The sequence below is a fragment of the Anabrus simplex genome, chromosome 8 (genome assembly GCF_040414725.1).
Source record: "Anabrus simplex isolate iqAnaSimp1 chromosome 8, ASM4041472v1, whole genome shotgun sequence".
NCBI lineage: Eukaryota > Metazoa > Arthropoda > Insecta > Orthoptera > Tettigoniidae > Anabrus > Anabrus simplex.
Window position 1 is genome coordinate 14,323,218 of NC_090272.1, and position 20,421 is coordinate 14,343,638.

Genomic DNA, 20,421 nt, shown 5'->3' on the forward strand with positions numbered 1-20,421 from the left:
CTTTCTAGATAAATCACTTTACATCGTTATTTGAAATACCTGCAGTCTTTCTAAATTATTACTTTAAATTTCCTTAGCATTTGAAATTAAATCATCACTTGAAAGTGACTTTTCTTGTAGTTCATAAGTGACTAGCATGTGTGGATGATTTCAAAGTAATCACTGTCTTTAACAGTTCAAAAGTTTGGTGTTAAATGCACTCATATCACCTGAATGTTCTTGACGCTGGAACTGGTGATTGCAGTTGTACGAACAGCGTCTGGAACTCTTTTGATGTCGTGAGCACCACGTTCAATCCCACGCTGTACCGTGTTCCATCTTCCACGTCGTACCACGTTCAATCCCACACTGTACCACATACCACCTCACACGTCGAGTGTTAAGTTGATATGAGGGTTGAACACTCGGTCAAGATTTCTGGTGTCACTTATTAATTCTGAAGACACAAGAAAGTCAATTGACAGTAAATTATGAGTGTTAAAATAGCATGAGCTGATCAAATGAATCACTAGGGAACAGTACTTAAAATCGTACTTTAAGTCACTGTTATGTGAAATTCAAAATAATAATCACACTGAGATAATTATGACTTTGAGTGAAAGTAAAGCACAGTTGGAAACAATTATGGTTTTGAAGCACAAAACACTGTTCAAAAGATTCTACCTTTAGAAGCACAGTTTTAGATAATTACAGTTTTGAAGCACAGTTCAAGTGGTAATAGTTTCAAAACACTATTCAAATAATTCATACTATTTACACATAGTAATAATGTTACTGTCAAACACATTGTACTTGGTTGGTTTAAAATAAAAGCTTATCGGGTTTTCGAGTGCCAGTTCAGTTCATCTACTACACACGTAAGATGTTCTCAAATGTTCCTAATCTATATATATAAAATAAGAGTTTTGTCTGTACGTTGCTCAGAATTTAAAAAGGATGGTATTTCTGTATCAGTTGTGTCCATAGTAGCAAGGAAATGCACTTTTTAATTTTCCATAATTTCTGTCTGTCTCTGAATGTATGTATTGCGCCCATATTACCTGGCTACTCAGCCGGAGAATGAGAGTCTCAGTCGTAGACCGTTCGTTTTCTGGCTTTGCAAAAATTTTAAGGGCAGGGATAGAAATAAGGACTAGCGACAATAAAATCAACACTAAATATTAGGTTTTAACATTTATTATAACTAAGCACTCTTAACAACAAACTTAAATTGAACAAAATCTTGGAATTTATCTTCTCTGCCAGTATTTTCGGTACAATGTAAATATGATAACAGAGATATTAATGAATTTGAATTTTTGTTGCTAAGTCTAAATCAGCGCCAAGTCACGAGAAAATGGGTAAACAGAATTTAATGAAAATCGTTATGTAAAGTCGGAGAATAAGGAACTACAGTCTACGCTATAAATAATTACATAAGATGCCCCAATGGCATGAAGAAGCTCATGGAAGTTAAATTATTAAGTTGATGCAGTTCTCTGTCTCTAGGGCAAGGGAAGAAAAATTAAGTCACTTCCAGAAAACTGAAGATAAATGAGAAGCTCATTTGTCTCAATATGTTCTACAGTTTCTCAAAAACTAATACATATATTTTTGGTATAATGCCCTGTGTTTATCAATTTCTGAATGGGGACTAAAAGGAACGACATGCTTGCAAAGCCACTTATAAAAGCTAGTATGCTAATAAAAAGAGTTGACTTGGTGTTTGGTAACCTGAAACAAATAAGAATACCACACATTAACCTAAGGTTTTACCAAAATTTTGGGTACAGTACAAACGTTTCTCTGTAAATGGATTAGAGGGACCCTCTTATCATAATTTAAATGGATTATAAAAACTCTTACCTTAGATTTCATTGTTGGCAGCTGCGAACCATAATACCAATATAAATGGTCCGTTATTGGACATTATAAATTTTCCAGCTAACTCATTCCTGGTTGCCAGCGTTTCACCCCCGTGTGCTAGTTTGGGCTCATCAGTTGGTACCTAGCACACCTACCAAGACACATGGCTAGTGCATACCGTGGAGGGTTGTTGTTTTTCGGGGGGGGGGGGGGGGCGTAGCTCTCCCCCCCCCCGCGTGACCATCGACTCGATCTACATGGCCTCCGACATGCTATTAGTTCTAAGAAGAGAAAGATAGCAGGGAGGAGTGGAATTGTGATACTACAAGAGTATCTGCCTGTCCCATGCTAGGCATGTTACCAGGCCAGATGTGGTGGTGTGTATTAAATAGCAGTGTAATTGGGTGATAAGGTTCAGGACAAAACCACATAGGCGGAAATAGGAAGATGCCTACATGTAAAACCTGACATTTTGTAGATAGCACATGCAAGGATGTGGGTTGGACTTCTCCAGGTTGTGTTAGTGGGGAGTATGTATCATGCACAAGTCGTGTCCATTTTCCTGCCATATTGTTTGTAATAGGGGATCAGCCTTCTTGGCACTGCGGGATTCCATGTGCGGGTCCAATGGCATCTGGGCTTTGGGACTACAGGAAAAGTCCCATTGTCCAGCCACCACTGTTCCCTGGTGCCAAACCTCCATTTGCGGAGAAGGGATAAGCCAAGCCTGCTGTGTAGCTGGGCCTAACATCTTCTTCAACAGCGTCTTCTTCTCTCATCTCTTGGGTGTGTCCCGGGATTGCGGTGATATTCACTCATGTCACTTCTAATCTAAAAAATACATAAACATACAAGAACATAGATACGAGCTTGATATTATAACGGTTACTGTACACTAAGTTTGAGTGCGGGCTTGGAGTTCCGCTCTCTTGTCGCTGCAGCCAGTCTTACGCGATTGTTGTCCGTGTGCACTTCTTGAGGGGCAGGTCTCCTGTTTACCCCAAGTGATGTTTGAGTGGTGTTCATATGAATATTTTTAGTGAGGTGGAAGGCATAGAAGTATTGGGGGGAGTCCCTTTATCTTCTATTCCTGTGGCTGAATAGTATTTGTTTTGGCGTGGGGTACTTTTTGTATTGGTCTGGGTCGTACCTTCCAATACTCCTGATTAAGTGATTGATCCTGTTGCCCCATGCCTTGGTGTACATTCGAAGTGTTTGCTTTCTGATATGGTGTCTTATTGAGCGAGTGTTTGTTATGATGCATAGGTCCCTTGTTGCCGTTCCGTAAGGGAGTTTCGCTGCTGCTCGTAGGCATTTGTTTTGTATGCACTCGAAGCTGTTTATGTTGGTTTTGGCCATGTATCCCCATGCTGAGCTAGCATACATGATGATTGGCCTAATGAATGCTTTATACATGTTGACTGCTACCTTTGTGTTTATGCTGGATTTGCTGTATAGTATGGGGTACAGTTTGACAACCCGTATGTGAACTTTTCGTTTTAAGTCTCTTACATGATGTAGCATCGTTAGCATTTTGTCCAGGATTACCCCTAGGTATTTAGCTCTTTTGTGCCATTTTATTTGTTTGTGGTTTGATGTTGGCGGGTTGGTGTGTGCGTTTGTTTTTGCGTGTGAACATCACTGCTTGGCACTTCTCTACGTAGACTTTTATGCGCCATTTAGTGAGCCACGGTTCGAGTGTGCGCACCGCTACCTGGAGCCTCTTTCTTGTGCTCAGGAGCTGGGGGGGCTGGACGGTAATTGCTATGTCGTCCGCATAGAGGTGCGTGGTGGTGAGCTCTGCTGTCGGCATATCGTTGGTATACAGGACGAATAGGATTGGTCTTATTAGTGAGCCTTGTGCTACGCCCGCTTTAATGTTTCACGTACTTGATAGTGTTGTGTACATCTACTTGTAATTTTCTGTCTGTTAGGTAGCACTTAATTAGCCTTACGTATCCAGGATGGAACTCGTAGTCTTATCAGTTTTGCCAGCAGGCCTTCATGCCATGCTTTATCTAAGGCTTTTTGTATGTCTAAGAATACTGTGCCGGTATCCCTTCGCTTGTTAAACCCGATTGTGGCATGTTCTAGGAACCGCGTGAGGAGCTGAGTGGAGGAATGTCCATTTCAGAACCCGAATTGTTCGTTCCTTAGTATTCCTTTCTCCTTGATGTGGGCTACGAGCCTTTTTAGCAGTATTTTCTCAAATATTTTGCTTATGGCTGTTAGCAGACTTATGGGTCGATAGTTGTTGGGATCAGATTTATCTTTCCCTGGCTTCCCGAATACAAGGATTTTTGCTAGTTTCCATTGTTCTGGAAAGTATTGTAACTTAAGCATGGCATTGAATATGTTGGTAATTATTGTGAGGGCTTTCCTGAGCTTTTTGATAACTAGATTCATGATGCCATCTGGCCCGGCAGCTTTTTTGGGGTTGAGGGGATCAATGATCCATTTTATATCGTGGATATTGGTCTTTTTAACATCTGGTCTAGGTGCATTGTTAAGAAATTCCTCTACCTTTGCTTCGGTTTGCCGCGTGAATTCAGGGTCTGAAGGGTCGTCATTCAGTGTGAATGCTGCCTCTAATGCATTAACTATGATTTCGGCCTTCTCCCGCATGTCGAATACCGGTCCATTTGGTTGGAATAACGTGTGGTTCACATGTGAAGTGTCTTGCGAGTTGCCAGACGGGTCTGGTGTTTGTAGAATTTTCGCGGCTTGTTGTTCCATTCGTTGAACCGGTGTTCTTTTAGGGCATTTTGATTTTCAGTGGTCAGCTGATTTTTCATTTCCCTGTCTATGTCGTAGTGGTATCGGGCCCAGCTACGCCTATGACAGTTTCGTCTTCGTTCGAGATCCTTAATGTTACTTGAAATTTCAAATGTGTGCTCCTTATATGTGTGGGTGGGTACGCTCACTTCCGTCGCTGTTTGTATCTCTTTGATGAGGGTTGATACTGTCTCCTGAATCTCGGCGGGGCTTTCAGGGGTGATATTTTCTATTCCCTGTAACAACGAATCAAGGTTCCTTACGAACTTGTCCCATTTGGCTGCTTTATAGTTTAGCCTTCACTTGGGATTTAGGTCGTATCCCTCAGGGTCAGCATAGAGTGTTAGAAGTACTGATTGGTGTCTTGATGCTAGGTCATTGATCACCTTCATACTGTATTCCAGAGGGATGTGATTGAGTAGGGAAATGTCTAGTATATCGGAAGTCTGCCCTCTCGGAGCTAGGAAGGTGGGTTCCTTGGGTGCAGCTATTACGTATTCGCGGGCGACCATGTGTTTGTATAGCGTGTTGCCTTGTTTGTTAGGCTTAGGACAACCCCAGCTTTCGTGTTTTGAGTTGATGTCTCCGTCAATGTCTCCTGTGTTGACCGTCCTTGGGGAGGAGTACGTTGCGATGACGTTGATTACCGTCCCACTTACTAGTAGGCGTATTCCGCATGCTTCCATTGCCACTAGCAAGCTCCATGTGTTTTAGGTCCCTTCTTACCAGGACTGCCACGCCTCCTCTGGGTGAGGGTCTGTCGTACTTGTGTACTTTATAGACCGGGCGAGTTGGCCGTGCTTGTAGAGGCGCGCGGCTGTGAGCTTGCATCCGGGAGATAGTAGGTTCGAATCCCACTATCGGCAGCCCTGAAGATGGTTTTCCGTGGTTTCCCATTTTCACACCAGGCAAATGCTGGGGCTGTACCTCAATTAAGGCCACGGCCGCTTCCTTCCAACTCCTAGGCCTTTCCTATCCCATCGTCGCCATAAGACCTATCTGTGTCGGTGCGACGTAAAGCCCCTAGCAAAAAAAAATGTACTTTATAGCCTTTAACTGTTAGTTTCGAGCCTGGGGTGAGAAATGTCTCCACGATTAGTGCTACGTGTATTTCGCGCTTAACGAGGAAGGCTTCGAGTTCTATTTTCTTGTTGCATATTCCTTCGCAATTCCAAATTAGAACTTGCAGCCCGTGTGTGTGTTGTGTGTTTATGTGGTGTGTATTTTGTGTAGCCATTTCAGGGAATAGAGATAAAAGACTTGATGAGGTTTACTATTATCTGCAGCCACTTAAGATTCTCCTCCTCTGCCACCCTTTTTAAGAAGTTTAGAATAGTGGGGTCAGGGTGGTCAGCAGTATGTTTATGCTTAATGACTTCAGTATGTCTTCAGCTGTATTGGTCTTCTGACCTGGAGGTTCTCGTGGGAGTTGTGGCTGGGATGGTGGTGTGTTAGTGGTGGTGGGCGCAGTCTGCGTAGCAGATGCTTTGTGTGTGATCCTAGTTACCGTGCACTTACTGCAAGGGGTGGAGCAGGCGGCGGGTTCTCCCTTTGGTTCCTGCTCAGGCTCCTTGGGCGTGGTCTTTGTGTCCATTTTGTTGCATTTGGTTAGGGAGTTGGTCCTGCTTTGGTTGTTTGAGGCTGGATTTCTGTTGCCCGAGGCTTTGGGAGTGGGGGCTGGTTGTGTTTGAGCCTCGGGGTGTCCGTTTTGTTTTGTCTTGTTTGTTTGTTTGTTTGTTTGTTTGTTTGTTTTGTGTCTTGCCTCGGCCTGAATGACCTGTACCATTAGCAGGGCCTCGATCTCCTGGTTGACCAGGTTTACCTGAAGGGCATGGTTCGCTAGGGGGGCCTTTGTTGCCTGGTGGGCATTTTTGAGCCTCAGGGTGGCCACGCTGTTGTTCTCTTGCACCCTTTGGTCTCTTAGCTCTGAGGGAGCTTTCGTATTCCCTGCGGCTCGGGCACTCACTGTAGTTGGCCGCGTGTTTCCCCTCGCAGTTACAACATTTAACATACTCCCTGTCTTCGCCATTCGGACAATCGCGGGTGGAGTAGGGCCCAGTCCACCACCTGCATCTGTCGCTAAGCTTACACCCCACTTGGGAGTGACCGAACCTTTGGCATACACTGCACTGGGTGCATGTGGCTTTAGGCCGGTAGGGCTCAAACTTCACAGCCATGCTTAGGAGGGTGTGCAGACTCCATCTTTTCCACTCCCGACTATTCCAATAGCATGACCAGGTAGAGTGGGGCTTCTTTCCTCCCCTCCCTTGTTCGCATCCGCTGCGTGCCCAGCACTGGGATTTGCTCAGCCGAGATGGCGTCTGTAATCTCGTTGAGCGTGTACTTGTTTACGGGGTTCTGAGTACGTATCTTAGTCCTCCCATAGTTGAGCAGTGTGTACTGAATATCATGCTCATCAAGTGCTGTATTTGCCAAGTGATAGCTTTTTTCTGAATATAATATCCGCTGGACAGCTTCGTGCGAATCCCTCCTGGGCTTTATGAACTTATAGTTCCTTTCACCGTGTGAGAGGTACTTGAGCAGCGCAGACTCAATTTTCATGAGGTCGTTGGAGTATATTGTGATTGGGTGGTTTCTCATGTTGTTGGGGCATCTCTTGGGTTGCTGTACTGTTGAGTTTAGGGACCCTTCAGAGCGGACAGAGGCGTTGGGTTGATCATTAGTCTGGGTTTCCTTACCCTGCTTATACTCCCTCTGGTGTGTCCTTCTGCTCTTGACTTTTATATAGCGCCCCTGCTGGCTGTCCGGTTCGGGGGCCGTGGTTTGCAGGGCGGGCGATTTGAGCTGCGGTACTGCTCTGCCTTCCTCCTTCTCGGATGTTTCCCTGGTCTGGGTGACGAGACACTCATCTATTACCAGCCTTGAATTGTCAGAGTTGGAGTCCGTGGCTGAGCCGTTCCGGTCTGTAGCCTCAAGCGAGTCCTCTAATTCTTCCCCGTGGGAGAGGTCTGGTTCTTCAGGGCATTGCCCCGGTTCCCATTCGCTCTCCTGCTCCACGTACCACTCTGCTCCGCCTTTCCTGAGCAGCGCACTTCTAGTTCGGGGCTCTGCTTTAATGCTTGCCAGCCGGCTAGGTACCGCTTGCACTGGTATGTGCGTCCCTGAGCTTGTGGTTGTGGTGGGGGTTGTGCGTGTTGTGGTGGTAGTGACTGTGTAGGTTGTAGGTGTGCGTGCCATGTTTGCAATGAATCGCCCAGAATATTCTGCTCCAGGTATATTGCTTGCCCGTCGGGTGATGTACCCCGTGCCAGGTTCGTTATACCTGTCCACTGTGATTTATCCGATCTCGTGCGGCGTTCATTGCGCGAAGGGGCCTGTCCGCTATGCGGTACACTCCCCGTACGTGCCGCAGTACTGCCGTCTGCGCGCATGGCGCTTAATGGTATCCTTGCAGGCTGGGGGTTAGCCGGCATAGTGGCCTTCCTCCCCTTTATAGTCTCGGTAGTGGAGCCTATGATCGGAGAATTGTGTTCTGTGAGTGATGGGAAGTGACACTCTGACAGGAGCGCCGTGGCGCTGGTCTGGGTGGCTACAAGCTTTTGGGGTCCCTGTAGTTCGTGAGAGCGCCGTGAGAATAGCGCTTCATTCACGGCCAGCGATATGACGCCCGCAACTTGGGTAGAGTGCTGTGATAACAGCTTCTCTGCCCTAGCAGCCATCTCTGGAAGTTCTCGTCGCTTGATGTTTGTCTGTGAGGTCCCAGGATCGTCCTCATACTGTGGAGGCAACTGCCTAGGCTACTTGAAGCCACCGGCAGTGCCAATGCACTGTGAGAGACTTTGTCTCACTACCAAAAATTGATGCCTGCTTGACCATCAGATGAGATGTTGATTCCAATAGGGAATCTGAAATATTTGTCCCGAATGAGTAAATTTATAATACCTATATAAATGGTCCGTTATTGGACATTATAAATTTTCCAGCTAACTCTGAGTACAATGTCCAATAACTCTGAGTTAGCTGCAAAAATTTATAATGTCCAATAACGGACCATTTATATAGGTATTATAAATTTACTCATTCGGGACAAATGTTTCAGATGCCCTATTGGAATTAACATCTATATCAGCTGCAAACTAGTCGACAAAACAGGCGTCTGGAAAGTTTTCACTCTTTTGTTACCTAAAAGCCCAACAAAAACATTTTTCACCTGTTAACTCCTGCATGTGCTTATGAAACACCGGCGTGATTCCAGTTTTCTTTTGCATACAGAATTATACGAGCTTTAAAAGTGGCCATACAATTGTTGTATTTACCCGTAGTCCCTACAATTACTCGTTTTCATCACAAAACGCATTCATGAAACTATTAATAGTTGCATAACAATGGCAAGGGGTCAGCGACCAACCCCAAGCAAGTTTTTTCATCATGTTATTTAGTTATTGGGAAATTTGTTTTGTACTTTTATGGCTTATTGTTCTTACTGTTGTACAAATTATGACAAGAAACCAGCTTTCGGTAGCAATTCATTGTTGATTTATAGCGATCATTACCAGTACGTGTGAATATTTGTTTTGTTCTCTTAAAGTTCTCAGCTAATTCAAACTATTTTAAAATGCAAAAATTACTCGATAAAAAAATCTAAAATAGGCGCTTCAAAATAGTTGCAAATATTATGCATGAGTGAATATGGTATATATGTTGTTTGCCATTATGAGTATTGCCCCACTGATTGATATCTGTTTTCAGGTTGGGTGTACAAGTTTTTGATCTGGATGGAATGCGGCTGGAAATGTTCAAAACCGTAATTGGCAATCCTATGCTTATGGTAGAACCCGTGTCGCCTATGCCCGTGAGGAACTACACTGTGGACGTGTGGGTATCCCATGTAGATGGACCGCAACGCCTCTGGCTGCAGTCCACCGCAAGCGAAGAGCAACTCGTCAAACTTCTTGACCTCCTTCACAACTTTTACGAGAGCGATGGCTCAGGACACACACTGGATAGCCCCGAGGCGGGGCACTTCTGTGCTGCCAAATCTTCTAAGGATGATGGTTGGTATAGAGCTAAGGTGCAATCTGTTCATGAAGATAGTGTGTCTGTTTTATTTATTGACTATGGTAACAGTGAAATTGTACCTTTTCAAAATCTCAGGGAACTCGACCCTTCCTTCTTCACACCTCATATGTTATCTTTGTGTGCATCTCTTTATGTGGTTGCTAAGGATGAAGACGAATGCAGGAATTATTTAACGGAGTTGGTGTCTGAGAAAGTGTTCTCTGCAACGTTTGTAAAAGATTCTTCAGGAGCGTGGTTGGTGGACTTGCTGGATGGGGACAAGAGTGTCGCGCAGCAGCTGATACAGAGTGGACTTGCTCTTACAAAAGGAAGTGCCCTTTCCTTGCCAGACACTTACTCCACCGTTCAGTTACCTGTAGGCAAGCAGTGTTCAGTTTATTTCTCATATTTCGAATCTCCTTCAGAATTTTATGTTCAGCCTGCCTATCTTCATGATGATATCACCAATTTCCAAAAGGACTTGAATGATATTGCAGCCAGTTTGCAAAATTTAGAAAAACTGTCTACTGTTGGCATTCTTTGTGCTGCTCAGTTTTCTGTTGATTTTCAGTGGTACAGGGCACTGATAATGGATTCTAACATACCTGTTGTCAGAGTGCGTTTTGTAGACTATGGAAATATTGATGAAATTGATATTACATGTACTCCCTTAAAAATTCTTCCCACTGAACTGAAGACTCAACCATTTTTTGCTGTTAGGTGCTCTTTAAATGCTGCAAGTCTCGCAAATAATAAACAAGTCAGCCTTGTGGAAGATCTAGCTCTCAATCAGGAGGTGGTAGTAGAGATAGAAGTTCACGATAGTGGCGATCCAGTGACTGTAAGCTTAATTCCTTCTGAAAATGTAGAATCTTATTTAGAGGTAGCAACTGTAGCCCCAGTCCAGCAGCAGGAAATGTATAAAGAAATAGGAGAGGATTTTAGGGAAAATATTAATGACTGCAGTCTTTCAGAATCTGTTTTAGCAGTTGTTAAAGAAGATACTGAAAATAAGTCATTAATTTGGCATGTTACTACTCCAGCCGAGTTCTGGATTCAGGACAATAGCGTCTCACCTTCACTTGATGAAATGGCAGAACGATTAGCAGAAGCGGCATCCTTTCCTGCTCTCGAGTCAATAGATGAAGGCCTGTTATGTGCAGCACTCTTCCCAGAAGATGAGTTGTGGTATCGAGCCTTAATTTTGAAAGTTATCAATGACTGTGCTTGTGTTCGCTACATTGACTACGGTAATTCATCTCTATCAACACAGTTACGAGCCTTGCCAATGGATCTGGTCAGCCTGCCACCTTTAGCGAAGTGTTGCCAGTTAATGTTACCTGATACTATCTATCCTAGAAGTCTTGAACAAGCTGAAACTGTGGAGCTACGAATAGGAGCTAATGGAGACCCTATGATTGTAAAAATTAAGACGGAAGAAGAAGAAGCAGTTCTTCTGGCATCTGAGGATGTCGCAGAATTAAAGGGAAGTAATGAGGTAACTATTTGCCACGTAACATCCCCAACATCTTTTTGGGTCCATTTTACCAAAGATATGCCGCTGCTTGAAGAAATTGCTGAGAAGCTTTTGCTTTGTGAGAGTTGTGACGCTCTCCCTGACCCTGCCATTGGTTCTGTGTGTGCAGCCCTATTTCCAGAAGACGAACAGTGGTATCGGGCTGAGATTTTATCTTGCAGCGAAAACGGAATTGAAGTCTTCTTTATTGATTATGGTAATTCATCATTGAGCACTGACTTGCGATGTCTTCCTACTGAAGTTTTGAATATTCCACGTGTAGCTAAACATTGTTACTTAATGCTCCCTGAAGCTTGGACCACTTGGCCATTAGCTGCTGAAGAACACTTCCTCAATATTTCTGGGAATGACTCAAAATCCTTTCAAATTACAATTCTGCGAGAAGGAAACCCTGCTGGTGTGAGTTTGAGTTATGATGGGATCCGTGTGGAGGATGAAATATTAAAAGATTGTCAGCTTGTAGTTTCTAGTGACCACATGAAGAGTGATTTGCCTTTGGAAGTGAATGTAAATTTTGCTACTGAACGTAGCAGTACTTCTACTGAAACAGAGAAATTAGGAGTAATAGATGTGTGCTTTCAGAAAGGTGAGAAAGTTGTAATAAGTCACATAAATTCGTTGACAGATTTTTGGATTCAGAAAATAGCCCTTCAAGGTCAACTTGATGAAATGGCTGAAAAATTGACTTCGGCTGAGAGTTTTAGTGTCCATTTTCCTCGTCTAGCGGGACTGTTGTGTGCTGCACGATATGACGAAGACTTGAACTGGTATCGTGCTCGTATCGTTCATTGTAGTGAGCAAGGTGCTGAGGTGCTATTTATAGATTATGGAAATAAAAGTCTCTGTTGTGAATTACGAAGTCTTCCCCTTGAATTGGCTGCCATTCCTCCGCTAGCCAAACACTGTAACTTAGTCGTTCCAGAAAACTGGACTGAATGGCCTCAATCATTAGAGGAAGAATTCCTGGATATATTTCAGGATAGCTCCAAGATTTTTGAACTTACTGTTCTATTTGAAGGTGATCCTTCTCTTGTAAGTCTTGTTCATGGAGAGGTCAATATTGAAAATGAGCTCAAAAAAAGGTATGAAGAAAAGAACCAAAGTTGTAATGATGATAAAGTTGTTTTAGAAGGTGAAAAAAGTGTTTGTGATTCTCAAGAAAGTGAAAGGATATTCGCTGGCACTGAAATAACTTCTGAAGAATGTGATGAAGAATCTGTAGGACAGCAGATAATTTTAGAAGATCAAGTAAATAAAGAAGCTACTCAGGAAGTAGATGGAGGAAATTTAGAAAGCATTGATGTGGTTGACGAGGAAATCACAATGGTAGAAACCGAACAAGAAATTTTAGTTATAGAAGAAGTAACTGATGCAACAGAATCTGTAGCAGAGGAAGGAACATATTCTTCAGGGGAAGAAAGTTCAGCTACCAAAGAATGTCATAATGAGATTTCTACTGAAACTGAAAACCTGACTGAAGCACAAACCGCAGTACCAGACAGTCCGGGGAAACCTCATACAACGAATTCTGATTTCGAGGAGGAAAAATCAGAGATAGATGACCTTGTTAGTGGAAAAGATAGAGAAGAGAATGAAGTTATGCCAGGGACAGAAGAGAATCAGATGGGCTCTGTGGGAATTGATGAGGAGATAACTCTGGTAGAAACTGAACAGGAATTGTTGGTTATTGAGGAGTTGAACACTGTGACAGAAGAGAGTTCTTCTCCACAAGAGATAGTTGAAGAGTGTGAAGAAATTAATGATGGAGATGATACCAGTCAAGATGCCTCAGTGAAGGAGAATCAGGAGGATTCTGTGGGAGTTGATGAGGAGATAACTCTGGTAGAAGGTGAACAGGTACTGTTGGTCATAGAAGAGTTGAATACTGTCACAGAAGAGAGTTCTACTGCACAAGAGATAGTTGAAGAGTGTGAAGAAATTAATGATGGAGATGATACCGGTCAAGATGCTTCAGTGAAGGAGAATCAGGAGGATTCTGTGGGAATTGATGAGGAGATAACTCTGGTAGAAGGTGAACAGGAATTGTTGGTTATTGAGGAGTTGAACACTGTGACAGAAGAGAGTTCTACTGCACAAGAGATAGTTGAAGAGTGTGAAGAAATTAATGATGGAGATGATACCGGTCAAGATGCTTCAGTGAAGGAGAATCAGGAGGATTCTGTGGGAGTTGATGAGGAGATAACTCTGGTAGAAACTGAACAGGAATTGTTGGTTATTGAGGAATTGAATACCGTCACAGAAGAGAGTTCTACTGCACAAGAGATAGTTGAAGAGTGTGAAGAAATTAATGATGGAGATGATACCGGTCAAGATGCTTCAGTGAAGGAGAATCAGGAGGATTCTGTGGGAGTTGATGAGGAGATAACTCTGGTAGAAACTGAACAGGAATTGTTGGTTATTGAGGAATTGAATACAGTCACAGAAGAGAGTTCTACTGCACAAGAGATAGTTGAAGAGTGTGAAGAAATTAATGATGGAGATGATACCGGTCAAGATGCTTCAGTGAAGGAGAATCAGGAGGATTCTGTCGGAGTTGATGAGGAGATAACTCTGGTAGAAGATGAACAGGTACTGTTGGTCATAGAGGAGTTGAGTAGTGTAACTGAAAACAGTTCTGCTGCACAGGGTATAATTGAAGGAGAACCTGAAGAGAATTATAACAGAGATGATACCATACCAGAGAAAATGTCAACTGAAGAAGTGAGCTGTGCTTCGGATGAAGAAACTTCCGAGAATTTATATCTCAGAGTTACAGACAAAGTAGGGGGGGAACAGGAGGTAATAATTATGGGAGAAGAGACCCAGAATCGAGAGGATTCCGTGGATGAAGAAAACATTGAAGTAGATAATGATGAGAGAGGTGCAGAAGACGAAATAATCATTGAAGAAGTTAGCGATGACGTTGAGAGCATGCTTCTAGATACAGAAGACAAAAGAAATGGAGATGGCTTTCCCGTGAATGGTGAGGAAACGACTTCATTCACACCTCGGCAACACAGACCCCCAGAAAGTGTGAAAAACACTGTCTCAGAAATAACAACACTTTTGAAAGATACAGAGAAAGATATAATACATATCACTCATGGAAAAATGTTCCCACCTGAGGAGAAAATGTTGAAAGAAAATTCTGGAACCAGTGAGGAGAAAATCATAGGAGACAAAAGCTTCACCAATGGAGATGCTAAGAATCATGTTCAAACGTTAACAGAAGAGGAGATAACATACTGTGCTCCAAAATTGGACATGCCTTTGAGAAGTGGAGAAGTCAAAGAGAATGGAGTAGTCTGTTGTACTTCCTTCGGCCTTCCTACACGGTTACAACAGCCACTGCAGTCTCGTAGAGTGGTAAAAATAACTCATGCTCTCTCACCTAAAGATTTCTGGGTAAGGTACAAGAATAAGTCTCTGTTGTTGGACGATATCGATCTAAAGCTAACTAACGCTCAAGGCTTTGATCCACTTCTTATAGCCGTTGAAGGAACCTTGTGTGTTGCTCGTTGTTCAGATAACGAGCCCTTCCAGCGGGGAAAAGTTGTTGGCTGCCACGAACTGAATACCGACGTATTCTTCTTAGATTCTGGGAAGACAGCTGTTTGTACAAAGCTTTTTTGCCTTCCAGAAGGAATAGAAACTACTCCACCATTGGCTAAACATTGTTGTCTCACACTCCCAGAAAACTGGAATGTCTGGCCTCCTGCAGCTGATACAGAATTTGTAAATATTATTGAAGATGACTCTCAAGATTTTGAACTCATTGTTTTGAAAGATGGTGATCCAGCTGAAGTAAGTTTACTCCTTAATGGAGTCAAAGTAGAGAGTGAATTAGAGAAGAGATTGACTTCCAGATGAAAATATTTCCGCTTTGTCTTGTAAATTGAATTTGATGCTTCCTCCAAGGATCGTTCGGTGTCTTGATCCTGTGATAGGTATGACGTCTGGAAAAGGACAGGAAAAAAATTTAAACTTCTCGATTAGAAGTATGTTTTTTTTAATTTTATTAGTTTGTTAAAGTGCTATAAGACTGAAGAAATCGATACCCTACAGACTGATTATGTACATAATACACCAGGAGATGTAAATATAAACTAAATGTTACCTACTCTCGTGAAGTAAAACTTGAACAATAAAGAAATCAATCCCACCGTTGTTACTTATTATGACTTTTGTACTTTTCTAAACAGAACATAAAGACATGCACAACTAAGGAATTCACTAGAACAATTACACTGTCTACACAAATAATCTGTGCACCCAAATTTTAGGATGGAAATTCTAACGTGAAATGAATCTTACATAAAATACATTGTGTTCACACGCTGTTACAGCAGCAGGCGGGATTCTACAATAACAAAAACAAAACATGCGAGGTACTATTTATTCTAAATATGTGGATTAAAATTCTTTTTGTTGACAATTACACTCTTCCTTATCTGTGTTTATTATCATAGTCAGCAAAAGGATCATTTTTTTGTTGCCCATAGATCGTCATCCTTAGTTCTGTCCCGGTAATTTGTGATCCTGTATTTCTTGAAGAATTTTTCTACGAAAGGTAGCGGAATTGAGTCCCATGCTAATTTTACCCTCTCAAATTCTAGTCACATCCAGAAATTTTCATTTTTCCACTCAGCGTACATTGTGTATGTCACTGTTCCAATTCTGCTTTGAATGATAGATTTATACACAAAGCCAATGATTGGAGGACTTCAAGACATTATCACTAAATATATATCTCTTTTTTCAACTTTTGTCACACTTATTTAGTTGTATGTCTGCAGAGGCTTGCTATCAACTTTTAAAAAATGCATGGAGTATTTGCTTATACTGCAGTATTGACAGCTTTGTTTCCTGTCGTATTTAAAGTTGAACTATCTCGCGAACATATATTATCCTGAAACAAACGCAAAGTGAAAAATATGAATGCATCTACTACGTAATTATATAACACTGCTAGTGATCTCCTACTCTGGTGAATATTTAAGATGTAAAGTGGAAGTGCTAGACCATGGACGTTGTCGGTAGATTATGAGTGAAGCAGCAAGCAGTAAAGCTTGTCTTGTAAACTTAGGTGTAATTGCTACCTTTCATTGTATATTATGAATATAGGAAATGGATAAAGGACTAAGATACTTACACTTTATTAAACTTTAATTTGGAGTAAATTTGCTTGTTACTTGCAATATTGAGTCTAATATATGTTTGTTCATTTACTCATATTAACATAACACCAGTGTGTTTGATTTTTGGGAAACAGGTGTTAAGGTTGGTAAGCACTGTTAAAGGGCAGACAATTCGGTAGCATATATGCGTTGGTGATGTAGACTAGTCATGCTTTCAGTTTGCTTAGATACAAACTGGTTTTCAAAAACCTGTTGGGCATTATATCTCTCATTTTTAAGCTCATAATTGTATAAGTCGGCTTGTGATTGTCGCTAGAGGGGCAATTCCTAAGGAAACTCTGGACTTCTTAAGAATTTAAAAAAAAAAAATCCTGGACATTGTCATCAAGACCAAAGTGGACTCTGTGCTGAAAAATTTGTTGGCAATTGTTAGACACCATTTGTACTCCCTGTAACATGTAGTGAATCAGAAAGAAGTCTGCCTGGTGGTCATAACCCTGCTTGCATCTAAACTGCACATAAAAGTAAATGTTTATGTGAACTGATCATTTTAATTCCCTGAAAGGGGCTGCTATCAGGTGGATTCTCTCTTATATGCATTGGGCACTAACCAGTCTGGTTTGATATTGTTTTAATGTTTTCTATGTTAAGGATTTTTCTTATTATGATGAGTTCATCATTTTATACTTTTGACATTTCCAGCTTTGTTGATTTGTTCGTAATACTAGGGCTCGAATTTTTAGATGCTAAAAGAAGTTTAAAAAATACTTTAAATATTTTTACTTTTTGGTTACATTTTTATTTTTGTTTGAGTATAAACAACACACAGTACTCTGAATGCAATTAATGCTATGCCTTGCTAATTGCTGAAGAATTGCGATACACAGCGTTATTCATCCTTAAAATTGACCATCACAAATGCTGAAACGCTGTCTTATACTGAGAATGTGAGCGCTCCACATCACAAGATGTTGCTCTCACTCACATCAATATCCTTTAACGTGCTTGAATTTTCACTCGGTTTGAAACCCACTATTGATTTCAAACACATATCTGACTTTATTTTGCAACATTTCTGCTTTCGGTCCACTAAGACAGTTTTGTTTCAACATCATGAACAAGCTGAACTGTTTGACAGGATTCCTCCTTTTTCAAGTTGTCAGTTGTGCTGCTAAGGAAGCAAAAGTTAGCAGATATATGTTTGCCAAGTCATTTTTTAACACCATGTATTGCTCAACATTTCCTGAAGGATTCCAATTGAAGTTGCATATCTTTGTCCGGTTCATTAACTACTGAGGCAAAACCGTAAACATTTTCTGAATAATATCGTACTGGCAGCGAGACAAGTTTCCCACCACATTATTACTGGTGTGAAGGGATTTTTAGTCTTGAATATGTGAATACTTCTCGGCAACTTAATGAACACTTTTTCCCCCACTAGAAATCAGTTTATCCACGTTACGATGTACTGCTCTAATTTCTTCACATAGTCTGTGTAAACCGTGCACAATGCATGAAAGATGGATCATTTTAGGATAACCAACAACAAGGTCTGCCACCGATTACAGTATCTGTCAGTAAAGTAAAACTTTGTTAAACTTCACACCAACTAGCATTACTTCATTAAATAATCTTGCAACCATCACATGGTTCGCAGTGGTCATTTCTTGGGTTGTTATTAGAAAAAAATGTCTTCAAAATCACTTTTATCGGTTTTTATACCCCAACGACATTCCCAACTCTCCTGTCAGTAGAATCTGAAGTTTCATCAAAGGTACCGGTAACCAGTGTCTCTCTCTCTCTCTCTCTCTCTCTCTCTCTCTCTCTCTCTCTCTCTCACTCACTCACACACAAATTGAACGGATTTGTTGTAGAGTAGAAGATACTTTTTTTCCAACATTGACCCTTCAGGAATGGAGAGATTTGAATATTTGGAGAGAAACTTCATTAACACAGAACGATTTACCTTAGAAAAGTGTATGCCGGCTGACACAAATAGTCGTAATAAACTGAAAATGTAGAAGGTCCTGGAACTGCAGCAATATGTCTCTTGCCCTCTAGGTGTTGTGTAACTTTCAGCCTTTATTACTTTCTCGTATGGTTGGCAGATCAGAACACGTCCATTTGAACTAAAATTTTCCTTAAATTGTGCAACATATTGCTGCACTGTAGTATTGCCTTGCACTTCACAGCACTAGCCTTGTGAAGTAGGAAGGAAGGTCAGACACGTAATGTTGGGAGTCCCTGGCTTCTACGGTGACTGTGACTGATAAACATCTGCGTTTAGGACAGTGGAGTTTTATATTAAGATTAGAAAGCTTACAGGTTCGTAACACAAAACAGAAATGGAATAAACTGAGAGGTCTAACATGTTGATCAAAAAAATGTAAATATTTTGTGCTAATAACTGAAAAACAGGAATTTATGTAATTATAATAAAAATGTTTATTTACCTAGTAATAACATAACGAAAGAAAAGTTATTTCATTCCTTCATAAGTGCGGTTTGTGATAACTTTAGATAAGATTTCCTTCTTACTTGTATTTACAGTAAAACCCACTCTTTTACACTTTTCAAGGGAATGTGGGAAAATAGTGTAAATTGAGGGAAAATATAAATTTGTGGAATGTGTTTTACTCGAGAGTACCTGGAGTCGGTAACTTGGCACTGTTGAGGGCAAAATTTTAAGCAGAGGGCTAATTCTCTCAAAACAATAAACACTACTGTATTAAGGACAATTACATGTTGTATCAAGCACCCTATAAATAGGAATCCTTTGAGTTGTGAAACCTTCAAATTTATTTTCTCAAAATTAACAAATTTTATACTGAGCTAAATGAACTCTTTAAGAATTCAGCATCCCTTGGATATTCGGAGTCTGTATCAACACATAATTCACAAACAATTTCATCCCTGTCTAAACACGTGCGATCCCTGGGCGTCGCCATCTTGCAGACTGCATGGCTCTTTAACCTTTGTAAACATGTTGTCAGAAAAAGCAAAGAAATGCTCTGATATGAAGAATAATCGAAAAGAAATGCAACTATCGATTGTGTAGAATCATACATAATGGAGTTCTATCACCCATGACTTCCAAATAGTTCTAGTATATCTCAAAAGATAGCACTAAACTTCAGTCTGCTGCTAACACGATATAACTCTGGACCGGTCCGCAACGCTCAGCCAGGCATTGTGTTAAAACATCGCGGCTTATCGAACTGTCTTATGACGAGGGGAGAAAGTCTCGCTTCCGTCCACATTACAACAGTACAGTGACTATACTTGTACGATTTCCCGCCATGGCACTTCTAAGACCCATTAATGCATGCAATTGCCTTGATTCTCAGTTTACCGGGCGAGTTGGCCGTGCGCGTAGAGGCGCGCGGCTGTGAAGCTTGCATCCGGGAGATAGTAGGTTCGAATCCCACTATCGGCAGCCCTGAAAATGGTTTTCCGTGGTTTCCCATTTTCACACCAGGCAAATGCTGGGGCTGTACCTTAATTAAGGCCACGGCCGCTTCCTTCCAACTCCTAGGCCTTTCCTATCCCATCGTCGCCATAAGACCTATCTGTGTCGGTGCGACGTAAAGCCCATAGCAAAAAAAAAGATTCTCAGTTTAAACTTTTCAAATGCCATGGAAAACACTATTTCAGAAATTTATCCAACAAGGTACATTTACATTATTCAAATAATGCACTTGTATAAAACAATGACAAACATAACCTCGCGCAATGAAAGGAAGGGAAAAAGAGGAAAAATTATGCTGGCTCCCCTGTGCAAATGCTTTATCTTTTGGATTACTGTACTGTGTGCATTTTTAGATGCCTTGTACTGGCATGGAAAGTGCCAGACGTCCTTAAAACATCGTGGCTTTTCGAACTTTCCTACGACAGGGGAAGGAAGCCTCGCATAGCAACACAGTATATTTCCCGGCTGGCAATTCTCTCCTTTAAAACCATAAGTCCGTTTGGCCTAAGAAAGTGTATTTAGTGATCACTCTGGCTTCAGCAAGTAGAGGTATGATACAAGTACACTTTGTGAGCATTTTTTTCCAAAACAAGATCAAAATAATTTTCAGACAATCTCTGTCCATAACTGGTGGGGAC

The 20,421-nt window shown here is 41.5% G+C and overlaps 1 protein-coding gene across 1 annotated transcript; it reads left to right on the top strand.

The window, feature by feature from the left end:
• The first annotated feature begins 8,241 nt into the window (after positions 1 to 8,241).
• On the top strand, positions 8,242 to 17,026 carry LOC137501894 (tudor domain-containing 6-like). Its single transcript, XM_068229042.1, has 2 exons — positions 8,242 to 8,324; positions 9,331 to 17,026. The coding sequence occupies exons 1-2, from the start codon at positions 8,242 to 8,244 to the stop codon at positions 15,044 to 15,046; spliced, it is 5,799 nt and encodes a 1,932-aa protein (XP_068085143.1). The 3' UTR covers positions 15,047 to 17,026.
• The last annotated feature ends 3,395 nt before the right edge of the window (positions 17,027 to 20,421 follow it).

Coding starts and splice junctions, on each gene's coding strand:
- LOC137501894 (XM_068229042.1), top strand. CDS start 8,242: ATGACGCCCGCAACTTGGGTAGAGTGCTGTGATAACAGCTTCTCTGCC. Junction 8,325..9,330: donor GGAAGTTCTCGTCGCTTGAT/GTTTGTCTGTGA, acceptor ATCTGTTTTCAG/GTTGGGTGTACAAGTTTTTG.